General features: G+C 41.8%; 1 protein-coding gene across 1 annotated transcript in view; it reads left to right on the top strand.

Moving 5' to 3' along the window:
- gfm2 (GTP dependent ribosome recycling factor mitochondrial 2) overlaps positions 1–22,857 on the top strand; it is a 36,351-nt gene that overhangs the window by 12,898 nt on the left and 596 nt on the right. The window contains exons 12-19 of the mRNA XM_062988316.1: positions 1,428–1,568; positions 1,690–1,789; positions 3,063–3,234; positions 3,722–3,798; positions 3,872–4,010; positions 9,271–9,459; positions 14,003–14,118; positions 15,779–15,961. Coding sequence (XP_062844386.1) covers positions 1,428–1,568; positions 1,690–1,789; positions 3,063–3,234; positions 3,722–3,798; positions 3,872–4,010; positions 9,271–9,459; positions 14,003–14,118; positions 15,779–15,961 — 1,117 coding nt within the window. The remainder of the gene's footprint in view (positions 1–1,427; positions 1,569–1,689; positions 1,790–3,062; positions 3,235–3,721; positions 3,799–3,871; positions 4,011–9,270; positions 9,460–14,002; positions 14,119–15,778; positions 15,962–22,857) is intronic.

The raw sequence follows: 22,857 nt of genomic DNA, 5'->3' as shown, positions 1-22,857 counted from the left end.
GTCCATTTTTGGCTTTGTAGGCGAGCATCAGTGTTTTAAACCGTACGCGTGCAGCTACAGGAAGCCAGTGAAGAGAACGAAGCAGTGGGGTGATGTGGCGGTGTTTAGGTTGGTTAAAAACCAGGCGAGCAGCTGCATTTTGGATGAGTTGTGAGGGTTCAATAGTGGACATGGGAGCACCTTCCAGGAGGGAGTTACAGTAGTCCAACTGTGAGATTACAAGTGACTGCACAAGAATCTGAGTGGCTTCCATGGAAAGAAATAGCCGAATCTTCCTGATGTTGTACAGGAGGAACCGGCACGATCTTGTCATGTTGGCTACATGAGAAGAGAAGGTCAGCTGGTTATCCAGGACAACACCAAGGCATTGACAAAAAGACAGGAGAAAGAACTGGAAGTGGCAGAACTGAAGATGTTGAGGTTCTCCTTGGGAGTGACAAGGATGGATAAGGTTAGGAATGAGATAATCAGAGGTACAGCACAGGTTAAACAACTAGGAGATAAAGTTAGAGAGGCCAGGCTGAGATGGTTTGGACATGTCCAGAGGAGGGACAGCGGGTATATTGGTAGAAGGATGTTAGAAATGCAGCTGCCAGGAAAAAGACAAAGAGGAAGGCCAAGGAGGAGATATATGGATGCAGTTAGAGAAGACATGGAAGCAGTTGGGGTGAGGACAGAGGACGCAGTGGACAGAGTGAGATGGAGGAGGATGACTCGCTGCGGCGACCCCTGAAAAGGGAAAAGCCGAAAGAAGAAGAAGAAAAAGATAAAGACATGTACCACTATATTAATGTTTATGGCTGTGGAATTAGAGTGTCCAGCAAGCTCATGTTAAGTTGTCCACATACCTAGTGTGACAGTAATAGTGTGGAAAGATTCTCGGTCCGGGGAGTTCACAGGTCCCTGAGGACTTTTATTTTTTTACTTCTAGTGTCCACATATTGCCCATACGTTTGTTTGAGTGAATACATTATGCTTTGTAATGACACCCTGGACATGGTGTGTATATAGAGGTCATATTCCATCTGGCTCTTGCTCCCACTGACGAGGCCGATTTTGTCCGTTGGGCACCCAGTCAGGCTGGTTGTCTGGTTGTCTAGTCAGTCTAACTGAGATTTTAAGAACAAACTCTCAGAATAAAAATACACTTACAGTGGGTTGGTTGAAATCACTTTGCAATTATCAAAAGTATGTGGACATTGATATGGAATTGCACATCTTTTTCAGCTTTAAAATTTAGTAATTTCTTTTGGAATGGCTTGCCACAAGATTTTGGATTGTGTGTCTGGTAGGATTTGTGCCCATTCAAAAGGGCATTTTAAATCTTAGATAAGTTAATAAGAAGGCCTGGCTCACACTCAGTGCTCCAATACATCCCAAAATTCTTCTCTGTGGTTGAGGTCAGTGTTTTGCCTGTGTGTGTTCAGGCGCTGGTACAAGGATGACTTGTGTGCCCTGGCATTTAAGGTGGTCCATGACAAGCAGAGAGGTCCACTGGTGTTTCTGAGGATCTACTCCGGCTCTATGAAACCTCAGTCGGCAGTGTACAACATCAACCGGAATGGAACGTAGGTCTAAAATTCCACATTTTCCTGATCTGTTTCTCTCTTATCGACTTGTAATCTGAATTTGACAATAATGAAAATCAAGCTAAACTGAATGCTTTGTATTTTTTATTTATTTTGGCAGCGAGAGAATGAGTCGCCTGTTACTGCCATTCGCAGATCAGCATGTTGAAATCTCCTCACTTCCTGCAGGCAACATCGCCCTCACCGTGGGCCTTAAACAGGTATGATTATTAATAATCTCAGGAATGTTCCTGCCTTAGAATTCCAGTGGCCTCCAATTGGTCCTTCTCAGCTCCACAGATCTGCTCCCTCTTCTTGCTAGGAGTTTCAACCCAATGCTAATGCCCATAGTTTAGGAATAGTATGTCCAGCAGGCTTATTGATAGATGTGTGTATACACCGATCAGCCATAACATTAAAACCACCTCCGTGTTTCTACACTTATTGTCCATTTTATTAGCAGTTTATTACCATATAGGAGCACTTTGTAGTTCTACATTTACTGACTGTAGTCCATCTGTTTCTCTGCATGCTTTGTTAGCCCCCTGTCATGCTTTTCTTCAAAAAAGCAGCTATTATTTAGGTGGCAGATGATTCTCAGCACTGCAGTGACACTGGCATGGTGGTGGTGTGTTAGTGTGTGTTGTGCTGGTATGAGTGGATCACAGTAATGCCGATGGAGTTTTTAAAACACCTCACTGTCACTGCTGGACTGAGAATAGTCCACCAACCAAAAACATCCAGCCAACAGCACAGCCTGCCAACAGTAGGCAGCGTCCGGTGACCACTGATGAAGGTCTAGAAGATGACCAACTCAAACAGCAGCAATAGATGAGCGATCATCTCTGACTTCACATCTACAAGGTGGACCAACTAGGTAGGAGTGTCTAATAGAGTGGACAGTGAGTGGACACTGTATTTAAAAACTCCAGCAGCGCTGCTGTGTCTGATCCACTCATACCAGTACAACACACACTAACACACCACCACGACGTCACTGTCACTGCGGTACTGAGAATGATCCACCACCTAAATAATACCTGCTCTGTTGTGCTCCTGTGGGGGTCCTGACCATTAAAGAACAGCATGCAGAGAAACAGATGCACTACAGTCAGTAATTGTAGAACTACAAAGTGCTTCTATTTGGTAAAAAAAATGCTAATAAAATGGACAGCTAGATTGGTGATATCTAGTACAATTACTGGCATGTTTCTGGAATGGCTCATGTATGAACCACAGCTATCGACATGATGTCTTTATTTGAAGTGAGTAAACTACAAAATAAATTGCCCACTTTTATGCTGTCAGCCAGCTGGGCGACTACACAGACATGATTGGCTTTGTCTGAATGGCTCGTCCAGTGTTTCCTGGTGAAACTGGAGCTATTGGTTCTAAAAAAATGTTTTTTTTTTTTTTTTATTGCCACAGGTTGCCATTATTAGTAGACCAGTAGGCAAAGTAGTATTTGAATCAGTATATCTTGTGCCCACTCAGACAGTGACGGGAGACACCATTGTTTCATCCAAAGCCTCGGTGGCAGCTGCTACACAGAGGGCGCAACAAAGTGGAAAGAAAGGGACAGGAAGTCTGGTACTGGCAGGGGTCGAGGTGCCTGAACCTGTCTTTTTTTGCTCTATAGAGCTACCTTCCATGGCCAAACAAGCAGGTAAGCTCCCAGTCTTTTATTTACGTATTAGGTCATTTTAGATATTTAAATATTTCTGGGCATTTCTTGCTTCCAAGGAGGGTATATTGCCGGACACACACAGTCTATCGACACCTTCTCATTCACCCATACTTTGGTGGATTTGCATGTGAGGCCAGTATGCCACACAGAGAGTCACACACTGATCTCCACGTTCCTCCGATTCAATCCAGGTGCCTCTGGTTACTAAAAAGGGTCCTTACACAGCATTGAAGACCCCACTTCTTTTCAGTCAAGTATTTTCCTACCCTGTAGACTTGGTGGCCAATTTTGTCTGCTGTAGTTACTGTCTGTAATTGTGCCTGTTAGGGGCTGCCCAGCCGCCCGGTAGCAAAGCTGAGATTTAAACTTTAAACTTGGGGAGTTCAGAATCCCAGTGCTGATGCATTCGCAGAATAATATAGAATTGTATAGGAGGGACAGTATGATATGTTTTCTTCATCTGCAGATCTTGAGCATGCTCTGAACTGCCTTCAAAGGGAAGATCCCAGTCTAAAAGTCAGGACCGACCCTGACTCTGGACAGGTAATCTCTCACTACCACTATTAATAAAATATTTGTTTATGAACTCAAGCTTGAATCTTACATTTTTAAATAGACAGTTCTGTGTGGTATGGGGGAGCTTCACATCGAGATTCTACACGATCGCATTAAGAGAGAGTACAACCTGGAAACACACCTCGGACCCCTACAGGTAGCCTACAGAGAGACCATCCTCCAATCAGCAACCACCACAGGTAGGAGTTCTGATCAATTAGTCACTCAATATGACTGTTTTGACTCAGAAATGTAGTGAAATCAGGAATGTGTTCCTCCAAAGAGTCAGTGAACTCCATAAAATACCAAAACATTTAAAATCAATCTGTCTGCCTGAGTTTCTGAAGAAACTAAGAATTGGTTGTTTTTGGATCTTCTGGCAGGACAAAAATCAAAAATATTTGTCCAGAACTACAAGAAATGCATCAAGTGTTAGAATTGACCTTCTCAGTGCACTTATCTGAAACCTATAGACAACCTGTAGGGTGAGCTAAAGAGAGGACCAAGGACCCTGGATGATCTGGAGAGATTCTGTCTCAGTTTCCGAATTCTGGTCTCAAATTCCTATAGGATGTTACAGGAAAAGACTTGGTGCTGTTTTATTGGTTGTGGTTGGCACTAGGGCTGGGTATCGCCACTAATTTCCTGTATTGATTCGATTCCGATTCACAAGGTCCCGATTCGATTCGATCTTCGATCTTCGATTTTCGATTCAATTTCGATTCAACACATTTAGGCATATTTGAGTTACATTAACAGGTTTTGTTTAAATATGTAAAGATGTTCAGAGAACGAATGTGATAATTGTACAAAGAACATTTATTATTAAAAATATTTGTGTATTTTGTTTACATAAATAATTAATCCAAAACAGAAAACAGTAACATTCAACAGCCAGGTGTATGTTTACATTACATTTACAATGTTGTAGCATGTCAGACAAATGAAATAATAATAAAAAATGAATGTTACTGTTTTCTTTCATTTGTCTGACATGCTACAACATTGTAAATGTAATGTAAACATACACCTGGCTGTTGTACAGCTTATGCCAAGTTTACACTACACGACACTCTGATTAACACCTGGTCACTGTAATGTTCACACTACACGACTGATCGGCGATGGGGAGTTTTACACTACACCATCCATCACCAGGGGGAATCACAGGCGAGCTTCTCTGCTCTCCAAAACTACGTTTTGTCACGAAAACACACGTGAGAAGTGATGAAAGGTTTAATGATACCACGTCCAAACATGCACATCAACAAGTAGCGAGCAATCAAAGTTTGTGCGCTGATGAAATAAATGAATCTGAGTGGATTTGGCAACACGAGCAGCATGGATCGTTCTGTAGTGAGTTGGAGGTTAATAAATATTTTGTTTTGTAGAGAACGATCTCGCGTGTGCTGATGTATTCTGATAGAAACTATATTGCGCTCCACCACCTGTTTCCAACCTCTCCCCTGTGTTTCCCCTCGCTGTTTCTCACATTGATTGAGAGCCGAGTTTTGATCGCAGAGCGAACACCGAGTTCCTCCCGAATCCAGAGCCGAGCGAAAATCAGTGCAAAAAGTTGTGTAGTGGTCATAACTTGAGCTTCTGCCATGCTAAACTGATGTGCAGGTCAGATCTCGTTGCATGAAAAAACAGTGGCTGGTCACGCGAAATTAAAGGGGGTAACAATAGTAATAGATTTCCGTGTGCACCGTAAAAAGGGGCGTATTTAAAAAATCGATCTCGCATTTATATGAATCGATATCGGATCGTTCAAATAAAGATCGATTAAAATCGAAAAATCGATTTTATAAACCCACCCCTAGTTGGCACATATGGTTTTATAAAAATAATTCTTTCCTGGTGAGGGATTTTTGAATACATCCTCTGAACACATTTACTTCAGTTAAATCCTTCTTAATCCTCTTTATAAGGGGTGCAGTTGTGAAGGGGACTGTACAAATACTGTATTCGGTCACTTGCTCTGTACACTTGGTGACCCATCTACACCATCCATAGTGTGGAATCCTAAAGAACCATCATAGACCAAAGATCTGTCTGAAAACCGAGTGAGCTGCCGTGCTGCCTACTGCCCACCTAGGCAGCTGCCTAAGTAGAGAGGATTCTATTAAGACATCAAACTTATAAGGCACTACATAGCTTCGAAATAAGACACCTTAGTAGGCAGCAGTTTAAGGTATATAAGAATTCAGACAGCCTTCTTCTGGGGAGCATGTAGGTTGACGTAAAATGTGTCTATGTAGAGAGATCACTAGGTTTTTAGACAGACACGAGATAGTATTTGGGTAGTAGACTTTTCTAAGCACTGCAAAGACACTAATACAGTAATGACATGGTGGCGTACTAATAATAGGGGGTCATGTATAGCAGTCACTGGCTATACTCGTTACTTATTAGAAACACCTTCCTTCTTAGTACACCGATCACAGGATGCTGGTGGCTTCAGAGTTTTGAGTGCTTTTGTGTTCTGCCATTAGAGTCAAGGTGTTTAAAATTCCCATCAACACTGCTGCATCTGATACACTCAGCTAAATGCAACACAAATTATATTAGTGTCACTGAGAGTTGAAAATGGTCACCACCCAAATAATATGTGGTCAGTGCAGTCATATAGTCATTTTTCATTAATAGATGGGCTAGTGGTAGTTAAAAGTGTACAGCTCTGCAGTGCTGTAGGAAAAATGCCTGCATCTAAGCTATTGCTTAATGTTCTTTTCTTTTTACAAAATAAAAGTAAACAAACCTAGTGCAGCATTGTAGTAGTAAAACTAGAACACTCAAAATGAGTGACATAATTACAGTTTCACTTTGAACTTTACATTCAAAGAACATAATTCTGTTTAATGCAGTGATACACTAAAAATGAACAAAAATCTCCACTCACAAGTGGTGTAGCAGCTTAACTTGAATATAAAAAAAAACAAATAAGTTACTTAACAGCATTACAGTAAAACCTGAATACCAAAATAAAATGGAAAGTCACTATTTTGTTATGAAGGAAAGCCAGTTCTTAAAGTGCTTGTATTGTGATAATGGTTTGATGGAAGTTTCTATGCGAAGTGAGTGTGTTTTGACCCTTTGGGGCTTCCATAGTGCATGGAATCGCGTGCTTGGCTCTAGCTGTCCGCTATTCGGTACCGTAACAGAAGAAGTTAATAAAGTGTTTTGCTCCTGACAATTTGTGAATATAGAGTGTATTTATTTCTTTATTAAGCGAGTGCATCACTACGACGCTCGGTTACATAACTAAGCCAATCAGAGTGCTTGATACTTGATACTGTCGTTCAGTCTTGTAACACATACAGTGTATCACAAAAGTGAGTACACCCCTCACATTTCTGCAGATATTTAAGTATATCTTTTCATGGGACAACACTGACAAAATGACACTTTGACACAATGAAAAGTAGTCTGTGTGCAGCTTATATAACAGTGTAAATTTATTCTTCCCTCAAAATAACTCAATATACAGCCATTAATGTCTAAACCACCGGCAACAAAAGTGAGTACACCCCTAAGAGACTACACCCATAAATGTCCAAATTGAGCACTGCTTGTCATTTTCCCTCCAAAATGTCATGTGATTTGTTAGTGTTACTAGGTCTCAGGTGTGCATAGGGAGCAGGTGTGTAGTACAGCTCTCACACTCTCTCATACTGGTCACTGAAAGTTCCAACATGGCACCTCATGGCAAAGAACTCTCTGAGGATCTTAAAAGACGAATTGTTGCGCTACATGAAGATGGCCAAGGCTACAAGAAGATTGCCAACACCCTGAAACTGAGCTGCAGCACAGTGGCCAAGATCATCCAGCGTTTTAAAAGAGCAGGGTCCACTCAGAACAGACCTCGCGTTGGTCGTCCAAAGAAGCTGAGTGCACGTGCTCAGCGTCACATCCAACTGCTGTCTTTGAAAGATAGGCGCAGGAGTGCTGTCAGCATTGCTGCAGAGATTGAAAAGGTGGGGGGTCAGCCTGTCAGTGCTCAGACCATACGCCGCACACTACATCAAATTGGTCTGCATGGCTGTCACCCCAGAAGGAAGCCTCTTCTGAAGTCTCTACACAAGAAAGCCCGCAAACAGTTTGCTGAAGACATGTCAACAAAGGACTTGGATTACTGGAACGATGTCCTATGGTCTGATGAGACCAAGATTAATTTGTTTGGTTCAGATGGTCTCAAGCATGTGTGGCGGCAATCAGGTGAGGAGTACAAAGATAAGTGTGTCATGCCTACAGTCAAGCATGGTGGTGGGAATGCCATGGTCTGGGGCTGCATGAGTGCAGCAGGTGTTGGGGAGTTACATTTCATTGAGGGACACATGAACTCCAATATGTACTGTGAAATACTGAAGCAGAGCATGATCCCCTCCCTCCGGAAACTGCGTCGCAGGGCAGTGTTCCAGCATGATAATGACCCCAAACACACCTCTAAGACGACCACTGCTTTATTGAAGAGGCTGAGGGTAAAGGTGATGGACTGGCCAAGCATGTCTCCAGACCTAAACCCAATAGAACATCTTTGGGGCATCCTCAAGCGGAAGGTGGAGGAGCGCAAAGTCTCGAATATCCGCCAGCTCCGTGATGTCGTCATGGAGGAGTGGAAAAGCATTCCAGTGGCAACCTGTGAAGCTCTGGTAAACTCCATGCCCAGGAGAGTTAAGGCAGTTCTGGGAAATAATGGTGGCCACACAAAATATTGACACTTTAGGAACTTTCACTAAGGGGTGTACTCACTTTTGTTGCCGGTGGTTTAGACATTAATGGCTGTATATTGAGTTATTTTGAGGGAAGAATAAATTTACACTGTTATATAAGCTGCACACAGACTACTTTTCATTGTGTCAAAGTGTCATTTTGTCAGTGTTGTCCCATGAAAAGATATACTTAAATATCTGCAGAAATGTGAGGGGTGTACTCACTTTTGTGATACACTGTATGTATGTTATGGTCCTGAAGTTTTCATACTCGGATTAAAAGTTATTGTTTTGTAAACCGGTGTAAAACAAAAGATCGGGATTACGATCGGCATTAGTAAAGCCGATACCGATCAGTTAAAAAATGCCTTGATCGGCCCCGATTCCGATCTTTGACATCGGATCGGGACATCCCTAGCTATTATTGTTTGTATGTAAAATATGGTAGTACATGGAACAGCGGTTTCTTGCCAAGGATGAAATGAAAACTCTATAATGAACAGCAGATTGTGTCGGTTTGCTGTGTGATGGTTGGCTCTGAATGAAGCTGTTGGAACAGTAGTGACACTGTCCATGGTCACGCAATGCCTACATCTCCATTGGCTTAGAAGGTGCTGCATTAAAAACAAACCACTAGTTCAAACTTAGCTAATAGACAAAATGAAAGCAGCAAAGTAAAGCACTTGTACCTTGTAAGATCTTGAATCAATCCAAAATGATTAAACACTAACTGTTCTTTTTGTTTCAGACACTCTGGATCGCACACTGGGTGAAAAGAGACATGTAGTGACTGTAGAGCTGACTGTAAGCCCACAGGAGGAATCTGACGCTCCGGGCGCTTCCTGTCATTTAGCCTATGAGGAGGAGGTGAAGGCTCAACTTTCTGCTGACATTAAAGAGGCAGTGGATACTGGGGTTCAGAGTGCCTATCTTCAGGGTAAGCATGAGTATTTCTGAAAATCCTAGTACTAGTATGAAAAAGACACTGGTACTCGTGAGGTACCTGAAGAATAAACAAATTATACTATATGAATGTCACAAATCTCTGGGTCTTACACAGAGTTGAAAACATACAGTATAATAAAAGTAACTGAAGTGCCACCCCATAAACATGATGTTAAAATCCTAATAAAACAAACATCTGTTTTTTTTTTTGTATGTTACCACTATTATACTCATTTATACTTATATCTGATACTATATTTTTATATTTAGTATTTATATTTATAGCAATGTATATTATTGCTCCTACTGTATATATTTATACCTATAACTGATGTATTATATGTACTTATATCTATAACAATATATTTTTCTTTATTTATATATCTGTATATATACTTATATATCTGTATATACTGTATTGTTTATATGAATTTATATAAGAATATAAGTTAGTTCCGACCTTACAATCTGATTGGTTGAGAAGCGTTCTAACTGTGCTGATACAGTGCCTTGCAAAAGTATTCAGCCCCCTTGAACTTTTCAACCTTTTGCCACATTTCAGGCTTCAAACATAACGATATGAAATTGTAATTTTTTGTGAAGAATCAACAACAAGTGGGACACAATCGTGAAGTGGAACGAAATTTATTGGATATTTTAAACTTTTTTTAGAAATAAAAAACTGAAAAGTGGGGCGTGCAATATTATTCAGCCCCCTTGCGTTAATACTTTGTAGCGCCACCTTTTGCTGCGATTACAGCTGCAAGTCCCTTGGGGTATGTCTCTATCAGTTTTGCACATCGAGAGACAGAAATTTTTGCCCATTCTTCCTTGCAAAACAGCTCGAGCTCAGTGAGGTTGGATGGAGAGCGTTTGTGAACAGCAGTTTTCAGCACTTTCCACAGATTCTCGATGGGATTCAGGTCTGGACTTTGACTTGGCCATTCTAACACCTGGATACGTTTATTTGTGAACCATTCCATTGTAGATTTTGCTTTATGTTTTGGATCATTGTCTTGTTGGAAGATAAATCTCCGTCCCAGTCTCAGGTCTTTTGCAGACTGCAACAGGTTTTCTTCCAGAATGGTCCTGTATTTGGCTCCATCCATCTTCCCATCAATTTTAACCATCTTCCCTGTCCCTGCTGAAGAAAAGCAGGCCCAAACCATGATGCTGCCACCACCATGTTTGACAGTGGGGATGGTGTGTTCAGGGTGATGAGCTGTGTTGCTTTTACGCCAAACATAACGTTTTGCATTGTGGCCAAAAAGTTCGATTTTGGTTTCATCTGACCAGAGCACCTTCTTCCACATGTTTGGTGTGTCTCCCAGGTGACTTTTTATAGATATCTTTGAGAAATGGCCTTCTTCTTGCCACTCTTCCATAAAGGCCAGATTTGTGCAGTGTACGACTGATTGTGTCCTATGGACAGAGTCTCCCACCTCAGCTGTAGATCTCTGCAGTTCATTCAGAGTGATCATGGGCCTCTTGGCTGCATCTCTTTAGTTTAGAGGGACGGCCGGGTCTTGGTAGATTTGCAGTGGTCTGATACTCCTTCCATTTCAATATGATCGCTTGCACAGTGCTCCTTGAGATGTTTAAAGCTTGGGAAATCTTTTTGTATCCAAATCCGGCTTTAAACTTCTCCACAACAGTATCTCGGACCTGCCTGGTGTGTTCCTTGGTCTTCATGATGCTCTCTGCGCTTTAAACAGAACTCTGAGACTGTCACAGAGCAGGTGCATTTATACGGAGACTTGATTACACACAGGTGGATTCTATTTATCACCATCAGTCATTTAGGTCAACATTGGATCATTCAGAGATCCTCACTGAACTTCTGGAGTGAGTTTGCTGCACTGAAAGTAAAGGGGCTGAATAATATTGCACGCCCCACTTTTTAGTTTTTTATTTCTAAAAAAAGTTTAAAATATCCAATAAATTTTGTTCTACTTCACGATTGTGTCCCACTTGTTGTTGATTCTTCACAAAAAATTACAATTTCATATCGTTATGTTTGAAGCCTGAAATGTGGCAAAAGGTTGAAAAGTTCAAGGGGGCTGAATACTTTTGCAAGGCACTGTATTCGTGATAACAGCACGGTCTTTTCACACCACAACTGTATAACTCCGCTGGCGCGTTGCCAGTAACGACAAGCTTCATGCACACTAACGCGCACGCAGGCGACACAGACTTTATTCCCGATCGCGTTTTAAATCCGTTATCTGATATACAATCTAGCGCAACTGTGTTGGGAACATAAATCAATTGTCTAATATATTGTCTAGTGCACTATGTAGTGAACATGAATGCGTTATCTGATACAGGGCTCTAGAGTGCGACCAATTTGGTCGCACATGCGACCTAATTTCTCAATGGTGCGACTAAAAAAAATCTCAGGTCGCACCGGTGCGACCAGCAGTTCAAGGGGAAAAAAGTCTCCGCTACTCTGAAAGTTTTCCCGTGGTTCAACAACAGACACACATCAGGCCCATATCATGGTCTAAACCAATCAGAGACAGTGAAGAGCGGGACAATATTGTATCGGTGATATGTGAGCGACATTCAGCTCAACCAATCAGAATGCAGCACCGGACGTTCAGTTAGTTTAGTTTTGTATATGAGACTCGCCGGACGGCCAAAGTATAAAAGTTCGGTTTCTGGAGCTAGGCAGTTTAAAGTGTTGTAACGCTTACTGAAGTACTGACTAAACCGTTACAGTGAAGTCTACCTTGTCGTGTGCTTTTATTCCCACACATTCATCACCACACAGCAAGAGACCCGTAACAGTGGTGAGCCGACCCTCTAGTAGCAATAGGCTAATGCTAGCGGTTAAGTGCGACGATAGCGAAAGTAAAAACACAATAATATTTTCGTTAAGTAAAATATAAAAATAACTAAAAGACAGTGAAGTGTTAGAATACATGTAATCAAAATACACAGTGAGTCCACCGCAATCGATTTTGGGAATCTGTGTAAAAGATCCAGTAAAGCCGATAATATAATGCACTTTATTTAAGATTACACTCTAACACTAGAGCCCCATACACACACACACACACACACACAAAAATAAAAAAATTATATCTATATCTATCTATATATATATATATATATATATATATATATATATATATATATATATATATATACATACATACATACATACATACATACATGAATAGATATACTCTATTATTATTGTTATAATTTTTATAATAGTGTACTATAATGAGATTATAATACTATAATTAACTGTAAAGAGCATGGGAAAACCATGGCCGTCAAAATTGTATTTGTGACTGGTTCTAATACATTTTGAATTGAAAGGATGAAAAGCACAATGCATCTATAAAACACATTACATGCCGCAGTAAATGCACTGCCCATGGGTCCCCTCTCCCCACTGCCTTTCAGCGGCAGACAGCAACAAACATCAACAGACGAGGCCATGTTGACCAGACTGTTATTTAATCATTTACAAGTCAATATTGCCTATATGGACAGCGAAAAAACAAGTGAACCTGTAAAACTAAGGTGTTAAATGCGATGCAGTTGAAAATTAGGGTGCACCTAACTTTTGTGCTGGTGCACCTAAGAAAAAAAGTTAGGCGCACCAGTGCAACCAGTGCAAAAAGTTAGTCTAGAGCCCTGTGATATACAATCTAGCGCACTATGTGGGGAACATAACCAATTGTCTAATTCACTATGTAGTGCACTATGTAGGGAACATAAATCCGCGATCTGATACACAATCTAGTGCACTATGTAGGGAACTTTAATGTGTTTGTAACGCGAACATTTAGCTTAATAGCCCAGTTAGCAGCTCCTAAGAGTTCTGTTATCACCCATATCCTTTGGTGTGTGTGAGAGCTTTTTTATTTCTTTTTTTCCCTTCGGAGGTTCTTGCCTTTTTCTTCTTCTTGTTCTTACCACTCTGAAATGAGTTTTTGCAACTTAAGATGTCTGCTTTGTAGTGTTAAACTTTATATCCGTTGTGGAACTACTTTTTGGCGGAAGGTATTGTCAATATTAAAGCATATTTAATATGAAATTCAGGGCTTCTTTGATTTATTTTCTTTCTTTATTTTGTAAAAACTGTTGTATAAAAGCAATAGAACACTTGAGGTCGTGTGTTATCGCGAATAACATAACATCACAGCTGTGATGTTATTCGCGATACACTACTGCTCCTATTATTGTTATTATTACAGATGCACAATTTGGGGTGTGCCTGTGGACAGTTATGCCTATTCATTTAAAAGAACACTTGTGAGGTTAGGTACCCATGTTAAGCAAAAAACATTGTACATATTTGGAGAAATGTATTATATTTAACATAATTGATTTTAGACCTCTGATGGTAATGATTTTGATCGATATATCTGAGTTCAATAATTAGAAGGGGTATCCCAATACTTTTGTCCATATAGTGTATTTCTTGCTGATGTGTTGTTAAGTACTGAATCTCGTCAAACACGGCTCTGCCGTCTCATAAAAGACCAACAGTCTGTTTTCTTGACTTTGTTTTGTAGGTCCCATGCTGGGTTACCCTGTGCAGGGGGTGAGCACAGTGATCCACAGTGTGTGTATAGAACCCGGTACATCTCTAGCCATGGTGTCCGCCTGTGTGTCCCGCTGCATGCTTAAGGTACTTCAACATACATTGTGTGTATCTATGTGATAGTCACTATAGATCATAGAGTCAATGATTCATGTTATTAGTAGTCACATTTGTTACAGGCTGACAGGAGTGGGATTTTACTATTTAATTTAATTATTAATATTTAATATTAGACAAAGATAACCCAAGTCACCTTTGTGAATGATTATTTAATTTATTAATAAGGAAAAATGCTGTAGAAAAAATAACCACTGCACCAACCAATAAGAGCTGCAAAAAATATCTTTTGGTATAATCTGTAATGTCTGTGGACCAATACACAGATTAGCCATAACATTAAAACCACCTCCTTGTTTCTACACATACTGTCCATTTTATCAGCTCCACTTACCATATACATAGAAGCACTTTGTAGTTCTACAATTACTGACTGTAGTCCATCTGTTTCTCTACATACTTTTTAAGCCTGCTTTCACCCTGTTCTTCAATGGTCAGGACCCCCACAGGACCACTACAGAGTAGGTATTACTTGGGTGGTGGATCATTCTCAGCACTTTTTTAAACACCTCACTGTCACTGCTGGACTGAAAATAGTCCACCAAACAAAAATATCCAGCCAACAGCGCCCCGTGTGCAGCAACCTGTGACCACTGATGAAGGTCTAAAAGATGACCAACTCAAACAGCAGCAATAGATGAGCGATCGTCTCCGACTTTACATCTACAAGGTGGACCAACTAGGTAGGAGTGTCTAATAGAGTGGACAGTGAGTGGACACGGTATTTAAAAACTCCAGCAGTGCTGCTGTGTCTGATTCACTCATACCAGCACAACACACACTAACACACCACCACCATGTCAGTGTCACTGCAGTGTTGAGAATCATCCACCACCTAAATAATACCTACCCTGTGTTGGTCCTGTGGAGGTCCTGACCATTGGAGAACAGGGTGAAAGCAGGCTAAAAAGATATGTAGAGAAACAGATAGACTACAGTCAGTAATTGTAGAACTGCAAAGTGCTTCTATATGGAAAGTGGAGCTGATAAAATGGACAGTGAATGAAGAAACAAGGGGGTGGTCATAATGTTATGGCTGATCGGTGTAAATCAAAGGTGGAATATTTTGGAAGACACAGCTCTAGTTACATCTGTCTTGACGCTAACATCACATTCCACCATAAGAAAAACCAACAGTCAAACATGATAGTTTAACTCTGCAACCTTAAATTCTATCAGAGAATGCCAATCTATCAGTTTGTGACCTAAAGCTTAAACACTGTTGGGTTATGCAGCAGGACAGTGATCCCAAGCACACGTCTACCTCTTAATGGCTCAGAAGCAGCCGAGTCAAGGTCCTGACTTAAATTCCAATGAGATGATGTGGCAAGACCTTAAAACAGGCAGTTTATGCTCAAAAACTCTCCAATGTAGCTCAATGCAACAATTGGTTGCAGTTTTTACTGCCAAGGGTTGCACAACCAGTTATTAGGTTTATTATTAGTGGGGAATTTCTTTTTTTACATAGGTGATAAAGGTTTTGAATTAATCTTTTATCTATAATAAATGGAATTATCATTTAAGTTAAAATGAGTTGGCAGATTTGAAACATTTTAATGTGACAGTAGCAAAATTAAAAGAAATCTGGTGATGGATTTTGTAAATAATGGTAGCTGAATTGTGTGTGTAGGGGCTGAAGCAGGCAGGAGGGCAGGTGTTAGAGCCTGTAATGTCACTAGAGGTGATGGTAGGGGAGGAGTATTTGAGCTCTATACTCGGTGACCTTGCTCAGCGCAGAGGATCGGTGCAGGACATCCAGAGCCGCCATGACAACAAGGTGCTTTTGGCCATCGTTCCCCTGGCAGAGATGATGGTGAGTATATCTAAGTATATGCCCCCCCTCCCTTTAATTCATTCTGATCAGCATACATCATGTATATATATATACAGTGCCTTGCAAAAGTATTCAGCCCCCTTGAACTTTTCAACCTTTTGCCACATTTCAGGCTTCAAACATAACGATATGAAATTTTAATTTTTTGTGAAGAATCAACAACAAGTGGGACACAATCGTGAAGTAGATTAAAATGTATTGGATATTTTAAACTTTTTTTAGAAATAAAAAACTAAAAAGTGGGGCGTGCAATATTATTCAGCCCCTTTACTTTCAGTGCAGCAAACTCACTCCAGAAGTTCAGTGAGGATCTCTGAATGATCCAATGTTGACCTAAATGACTGATGGTGATAAATAGAATCCACCTGTGTGTAATCAAGTCTCCGTATAAATGCACCTGCTCTGTGACAGTCTCAGAGTTCTGTTTAAAGCGCAGAGAGCATCACGAAGACCAAGAAACACACCAGGCAGGTCCGAGATACTGTTGTGGAGAAGTTTAAAGCCGGATTTGGATACAAAAAGATTTCCCAAGCTTTAAACATCTCAAGGAGCACTGTGCAAGCGATCATATTGAAATGGAAGGAGTATCAGACCACTGCAAATCTACCAAGACCCGGCCGTCCCTCTAAACTTTCAGCTCAAACAAGGAGAAGACTGATCAGAGATGCAGCCAAGAGGCCCATGATCACTCTGAATGAACTGCAGAGATCTACAGCTGAGGTGGGAGACTCTGTCCATAGGACACAATCAGTCGTACACTGCACAAATCTGGCCTTTATGGAAGAGTGGCAAGAAGAAAGCCATTTCTCAAAGATATCTATAAAAAGTCACCTGGGAGACACACCAAACATGTGGAAGAAGGTGCTCTGGTCAGATGAAACCAAAATCGAACTTTTTGGCCACAATGCAAAACGTTATGTTTGGCATAAAAGCAACACAGCTCATCACCCTGAACACACCATCCCCACTGTCAAACATGGTGGTGGCAGCATCATGGTTTGGGCCTGCTTTTCTTCAGCAGGGACAGGGAAGATGGTTAAAATTGATGGGAAGATGGATGGAGCCAAATACAGGACCATTCTGGAAGAAAATCTGTTGCAGTCTGCAAAAGACCTGAGACTGGGACGGAGATTTATCTTCCAACAAGACAATGATCCAAAACATAAAGCAAAATCTACAATGGAATGGTTCACAAATGAACGTATCCAGGTGTTAGAATGGCCAAGTCAAAGTCCAGACCTGAATCCCATCGAGAATCTGTGGAAAGAGCTGAAAACTGCTGTTCACAAACGCTCTCCATCCAACCTCACTGAGCTCGAGCTGTTTTGCAAGGAAGAATGGGCAAAAATTTCTGTCTCTCGATGTGCAAAACTGATAGAGACATACCCCAAGGGACTTGCAACTGTAATCGCAGCAAAAGGTGGCGCTACAAAGTATTAACGCAAGGGGGCTGAATAATATTGCACGCCCCACTTTTCAGTTTTTTATTTCTAAAAAAAGTTTAAAATATCCAATAAATTTCGTTCCACTTCACGATTGTGTCCCACTTGTTGTTGATTCTTCACAAAAAATTACAATTTCATATCGTTATGTTTGAAGCCTGAAATGTGGCAAAAGGTTGAAAAGTTCAAAGGGGCTGAATACTTTTGCAAGGCACTGTATATACAGGGGTTGGACAAAATAACTGAAACACCTGTCATTTTAGTGTGGGAGGTTTCATGGCTAAATTGGACCAGTCTGGTGGCCAATCTTCATTAATTGCACATTACACCAGTAAGAGCAGAGTGTGAAGGTTCAATTAGCAGGGTAAGAGCACAGTTTTGCTCAAAATATTGCAATGCACACAACATTATGGGTGACATACCAGAGTTCAAAAGAGGACAAATTGTTGGTGCACGTCTTGCTGGCGCATCTGTGACCAAGACAGCAAGTCTTTGTGATGTATCAAGAGCCACGGTATCCAGGGTAATGTCAGCATACCACCAAAAAGGACAAACCACATCCAACAGGATTAACTGTGGACGCAAGAGGAAGCTGTCTGAAAGGGATGTTCGGGTGCTAACCCGGATTGTATCCAAAAAAACATAAAACCACGGCTGCCCAAATCACGGCAGAATTAAATGTGCACCTCAACTCTCCTGTTTCTACCGGAACTGTCCGTCGGGAGCTCCACAGGGTCGATATACACGGCCGGGCTGCTATAGCCAAACCTTTGGTCACTCGTGCCAATGCCAAACGTCGGTTTCAATGGTGCAAGGAGCGCAAATCTTGGGCTGTGGACAATGTGAAACATGTATTGTTCTCTGATGAGTCCACCTTTACTGTTTTCCCCACATCCGGGAGAGTTACGGTGTGGAGAAGCCCCAAAGAAGCGTACCACCCAGACTGTTGCATGCCCAGAGTGAAGCATGGGGGTGGATCAGTGATGGTTTGGGCTGCCATATCATGGCATTCCCTTGGCCCAATACTTGTGCTAGATGGGCGCGTCACTGCCAAGGACTACCGAACCATTCTGGAGGACCATGTGCATCCAATGGCGGTGCCGTGTATCAGGATGACAATGCACCAATACACACAGCAAGACTGGTGAAAGATTGGTTTGATGAACATGAAAGTGAAGTTGAACATCTCCCATGGCCTGCACAGTCACCAGATCTAAATATTATTGAGCCACTTTGGGGTGTTTTGGAGAAGCGAGTCAGGAAACGTTTTCCTCCACCAGCATCACGTAGTGACCTGGCCACTTTCCTGCAAGAAGAATGGCTTAAAATCCCTCTGACCACTGTGCAGGACTTGTATATGTCATTTCCAAGACGAATTGACGCTGTATTGGCCGCAAAAGGAGGCCCTACACCATACTAATAAATTATTGTGGTCTAAAACCAGGTGTTTCAGTTATTTTGTCCAACCCCTGTATATACTGTATATATATACAGTGTATCACAAAAGTGAGTACACCCCTCACATTTCTGCAGATATTTAAGTATATCTTTTCATGGGACAACACTGACAAAATGACACTTTGACACAATGAAAAGTAGTCTGTGTGCAGCTTATATAACAGTGTAAATTTATTCTTCCCTCAAAATAATTAAATATACAGCCATTAATGTCTAAACCACCGGCAACAAAAGTGAGTACACCTCTAAGAGACTACACCCCTAAATGTCCAAATTGAGCACTGCTTGTCATTTTCCCTCCAAAATGTCATGTGATTTGTTAGTGTTACTAGGTCTCAGGTGTGCATAGGGAGCAGGTGTGTTCAGTTTAGTAGTACAGCTCTCACACTCTCTCATACTGGTCACTGAAAGTTCCAACATGGCACCTCATGGCAAAGAACTCTCTGAGGATCTTAAAAGACGAATTGTTGCGCTACATGAAGATGGCCAAGGTTACAAGAAGATTGCCAACACCCTGAAACTGAGCTGCAGCACAGTGGCCAAGATCATCCAGCGTTTTAAAAGAGCAGGGTCCACTCAGAACAGACCTCGCGTTGGTCGTCCAAAGAAGCTGAGTGCACGTGCTCAGCGTCACATCCAACTGCTGTCTTTGAAAGATAGGCGCAGGAGTGCTGTCAGCATTGCTGCAGAGATTGAAAAGGTGGGGGGTCAGCCTGTCAGTGCTCAGACCATACGCCGCACACTACATCAAATTGGTCTGCATGGCTGTCACCCCAGAAGGAAGCCTCTTCTGAAGTCTCTACACAAGAAAGCCCGCAAACAGTTTGCTGAAGACATGTCAACAAAGGACATGGATTACTGGAACCATGTCCTATGGTCTGATGAGACCAAGATTAATTTGTTTGGTTCAGATGGTCTCAAGCATGTGTGGCGGCAATCAGGTGAGGAGTACAAAGATAAGTGTGTCATGCCTACAGTCAAGCATGGTGGTGGGAATGCCATGGTCTGGGGCTGCATGAGTGCAGCAGGTGTTGGGGAGTTACATTTCATTGAGGGACACATGAACTCCAATATGTACTGTGAAATACTGAAGCAGAGCATGATCCCCTCCCTCCGGAAACTGGGTCGCAGGGCAGTGTTCCAGCATGATAATGACCCCAAACACACCTTTAAGACGACCACTGCTTTATTGAAGAGGCTGAGGGTAAAGGTGATGGACTGGCCAAGCATGTCTCCAGACCATAGAACATCTTTGGGGCATCCTCAAGCGGAAGGTGGAGGAGCGCAAAGTCTCGAATATCCGCCAGCTCCGTGATGTCATCATGGAGGAGTGGAAAAGCATTCCAGTGGCAACCTGTGAAGCTCTGGTAAACTCCATGCCCAGGAGAGTTAAGGCAGTTCTGGAAAATAATGGTGGCCACACAAAATATTGACACTTCAGGAACTTTCACTAAGGGGTGTACTCACTTTTGTTGTCGGTGGTTTAGACATTAATGGCTGTATATTGAGTTATTTTGAGGGAAGAATAAATTTACACTGTTATATAAGCTGCACACAGACTACTTTTCATTGTGTCAAAGTGTCATTTTGTCAGTGTTGTCCCATGAAAAGATATACTTAAATATCTGCAGAAATGTGAGGGGTGTACTCACTTTTGTGATACACTGTATATATACGTATATACAGTATATACAGTGTATCACAAAAGTGAGTACACCCCTCACATTTCTGCAGATATTTAAGTATATCTTTTCATGGGACAACACTGACAAAATGACACTTTGACACAATGAAAAGTAGTCTGTGTGCAGCTTATATAACAGTGTAAATTTATTCTTCCCCCAAAATAACTCAATATACAGCCATTAATGTCTAAACCACCGGCAACAAAAGTGAGTACACCCCTTAGTGAAAGTTCCTGAAGTGTCAATATTTTGTGTGGCCACCATTACCACCCAGAACTGCCTTAACTCTCCTGGGCATGGAGTTTACCAGAGCTTCACAGGTTGCCACTGGAATGCTTTTCCATGACGACATCACGGAGCTGGCGGATATTCGAGACTTTGCGTTCATCCACCTTCCGCTTGAGGATGCCCCAAAGATGTTCTATTGGGTTTAGGTCTGGAGACATGCTTGGCCAGTCCATCACCTTTACCCTCAGCCTCTTCAATAAAGCAGTGGTCGTCTTAGAGGTGTGTTTGGGGTCATTATCATGCTGGAACACTGCCCTGCGACCCAGTTTCCGGAGGGAGGGGATCATGCTCTGCTTCAGTATTTCACAGTACATATTGGAGTTCATGTGTCCCTCAATGAAATGTAACTCCCCAACACCTGCTGCACTCATGCAGCCCCAGACCATGGCATTCCCACCACCATGCTTGACTGTAGGCATGACACACTTATCTTTGTACTCCTCACCTGATTGCCGCCACACATGCTTGAGACCATCTGAACCAAACAAATTAATCTTGGTCTCATCAGACCATAGGACATGGTTCCAGTAATCCATGTCCTTTGTTGACATGTCTTCAGCAAACTGTTTGCAGGCTTTCTTGTGTAGAGACTTCAGAAGAGGCTTCCTTCTGGGGTGACAGCCATGCAGACCAATTTGATGTAGTGTGCGGCGTATGGTCTGAGCACTGACAGGCTGACCCCCCACCTTTTCAATCTCTGCAGCAATGCTGACAGCACTCCTGCGCCTATCTTTCAAAGACAGCAGTTGGATGTGACGCTGAGCACGTGCACTCAGCTTCTTTGGACGACCAACGCGAGGTCTCTTCTGAGTGGACCCTGCTCTTTTAAAATGCTGGATGATCTTGGCCACTGTGCTGCAGCTCAGTTTCAGGGTGTTGGCAATCTTCTTGTAGCCTTGGCCATCTTCATGTAGCGCAACAATTCGTCTTTTAAGATCCTCAGAGAGTTCTTTGCCATGAGGTGCCATGTTGGAACTTTCAGTGACCAGTATGAGAGAGTGTGAGAGCTGTACTACTAAATTGAACACACCTGCTCCCTATGCACACCTGAGACCTAGTAACACTAACAAATTACATGACATTTTGGAGGGAAAATGACAAGCAGTGCTCAATTTGGACATTTAGGGGTGTAGTCTCTTAGGGGTGTACTCACTTTTGTTGCCGGTGGTTTAGACATTAATGGCTGTATATTGAGTTATTTTGAGGGAAGAATAAATTTACACTGTTATATAAGCTGCACACAGACTACTTTTCATTGTGTCAAAGTGTCATTTTGTCAGTGTTGTCCCATGAAAAGATATACTTAAATATCTGCAGAAATGTGAGGGGTGTACTCACTTTTGTGATACACTGTATATATACATATATACATATATATACATGATGTATGCTGATCAGAATGAATTAAAGGTACTCACTCAGAAGCCCCAGTGCACCTGCACCACCCCGCCCCCCCGGTAGTTACGCCCCTGATCGTTGCACCTGGTCTGCTCACCTAGTAGCTTTATGTATTGTTGCATTTAAGTCTTTGTAAATTGGACAAAAAGGAGTGAATCAACAATATCTAGGGCCCTACTAAATTCGCAGGAAAATGTGCTTAAATTCACAGACCTCGTTACTAGATCATAAATAGAAGCTACAATACACAACACAGCCTGTTTTAGCTGCTTTACACTTCGACATCTTGGACATTTTGACTAACCGTTGAATAATTGAATTGCTGTAAGATTGCTAGGACCACCTCATAGTGCAAATTAACCAGTAAATGTGAAGCACTTGAACGATACATGAATGAACAATGTTAAATTGCTAAACACAAACCTTAAATTTAAATTACACAGCAAATTGCATAGTCCATGGTAAAAGGCTCATTTCAAGTAGGACCTACTGTCACCTCACAGCAAGAAGGTCCTGGGTTCGATCCCCAAGTGGGGCTGTCTGGGTCCTTTCTGTGTGGAGTTTGCATTGTTCTCCCCGTGTCCGTGTGGGGTTTCCTCCGGGT

This window comes from Trichomycterus rosablanca, chromosome 26, assembly GCF_030014385.1.
Source record: "Trichomycterus rosablanca isolate fTriRos1 chromosome 26, fTriRos1.hap1, whole genome shotgun sequence".
Lineage (NCBI taxonomy): Eukaryota > Metazoa > Chordata > Actinopteri > Siluriformes > Trichomycteridae > Trichomycterus > Trichomycterus rosablanca.
Note: the sequence above shows the minus strand (reverse complement) of the source record. Positions and strands in the feature narration are given on the sequence as shown.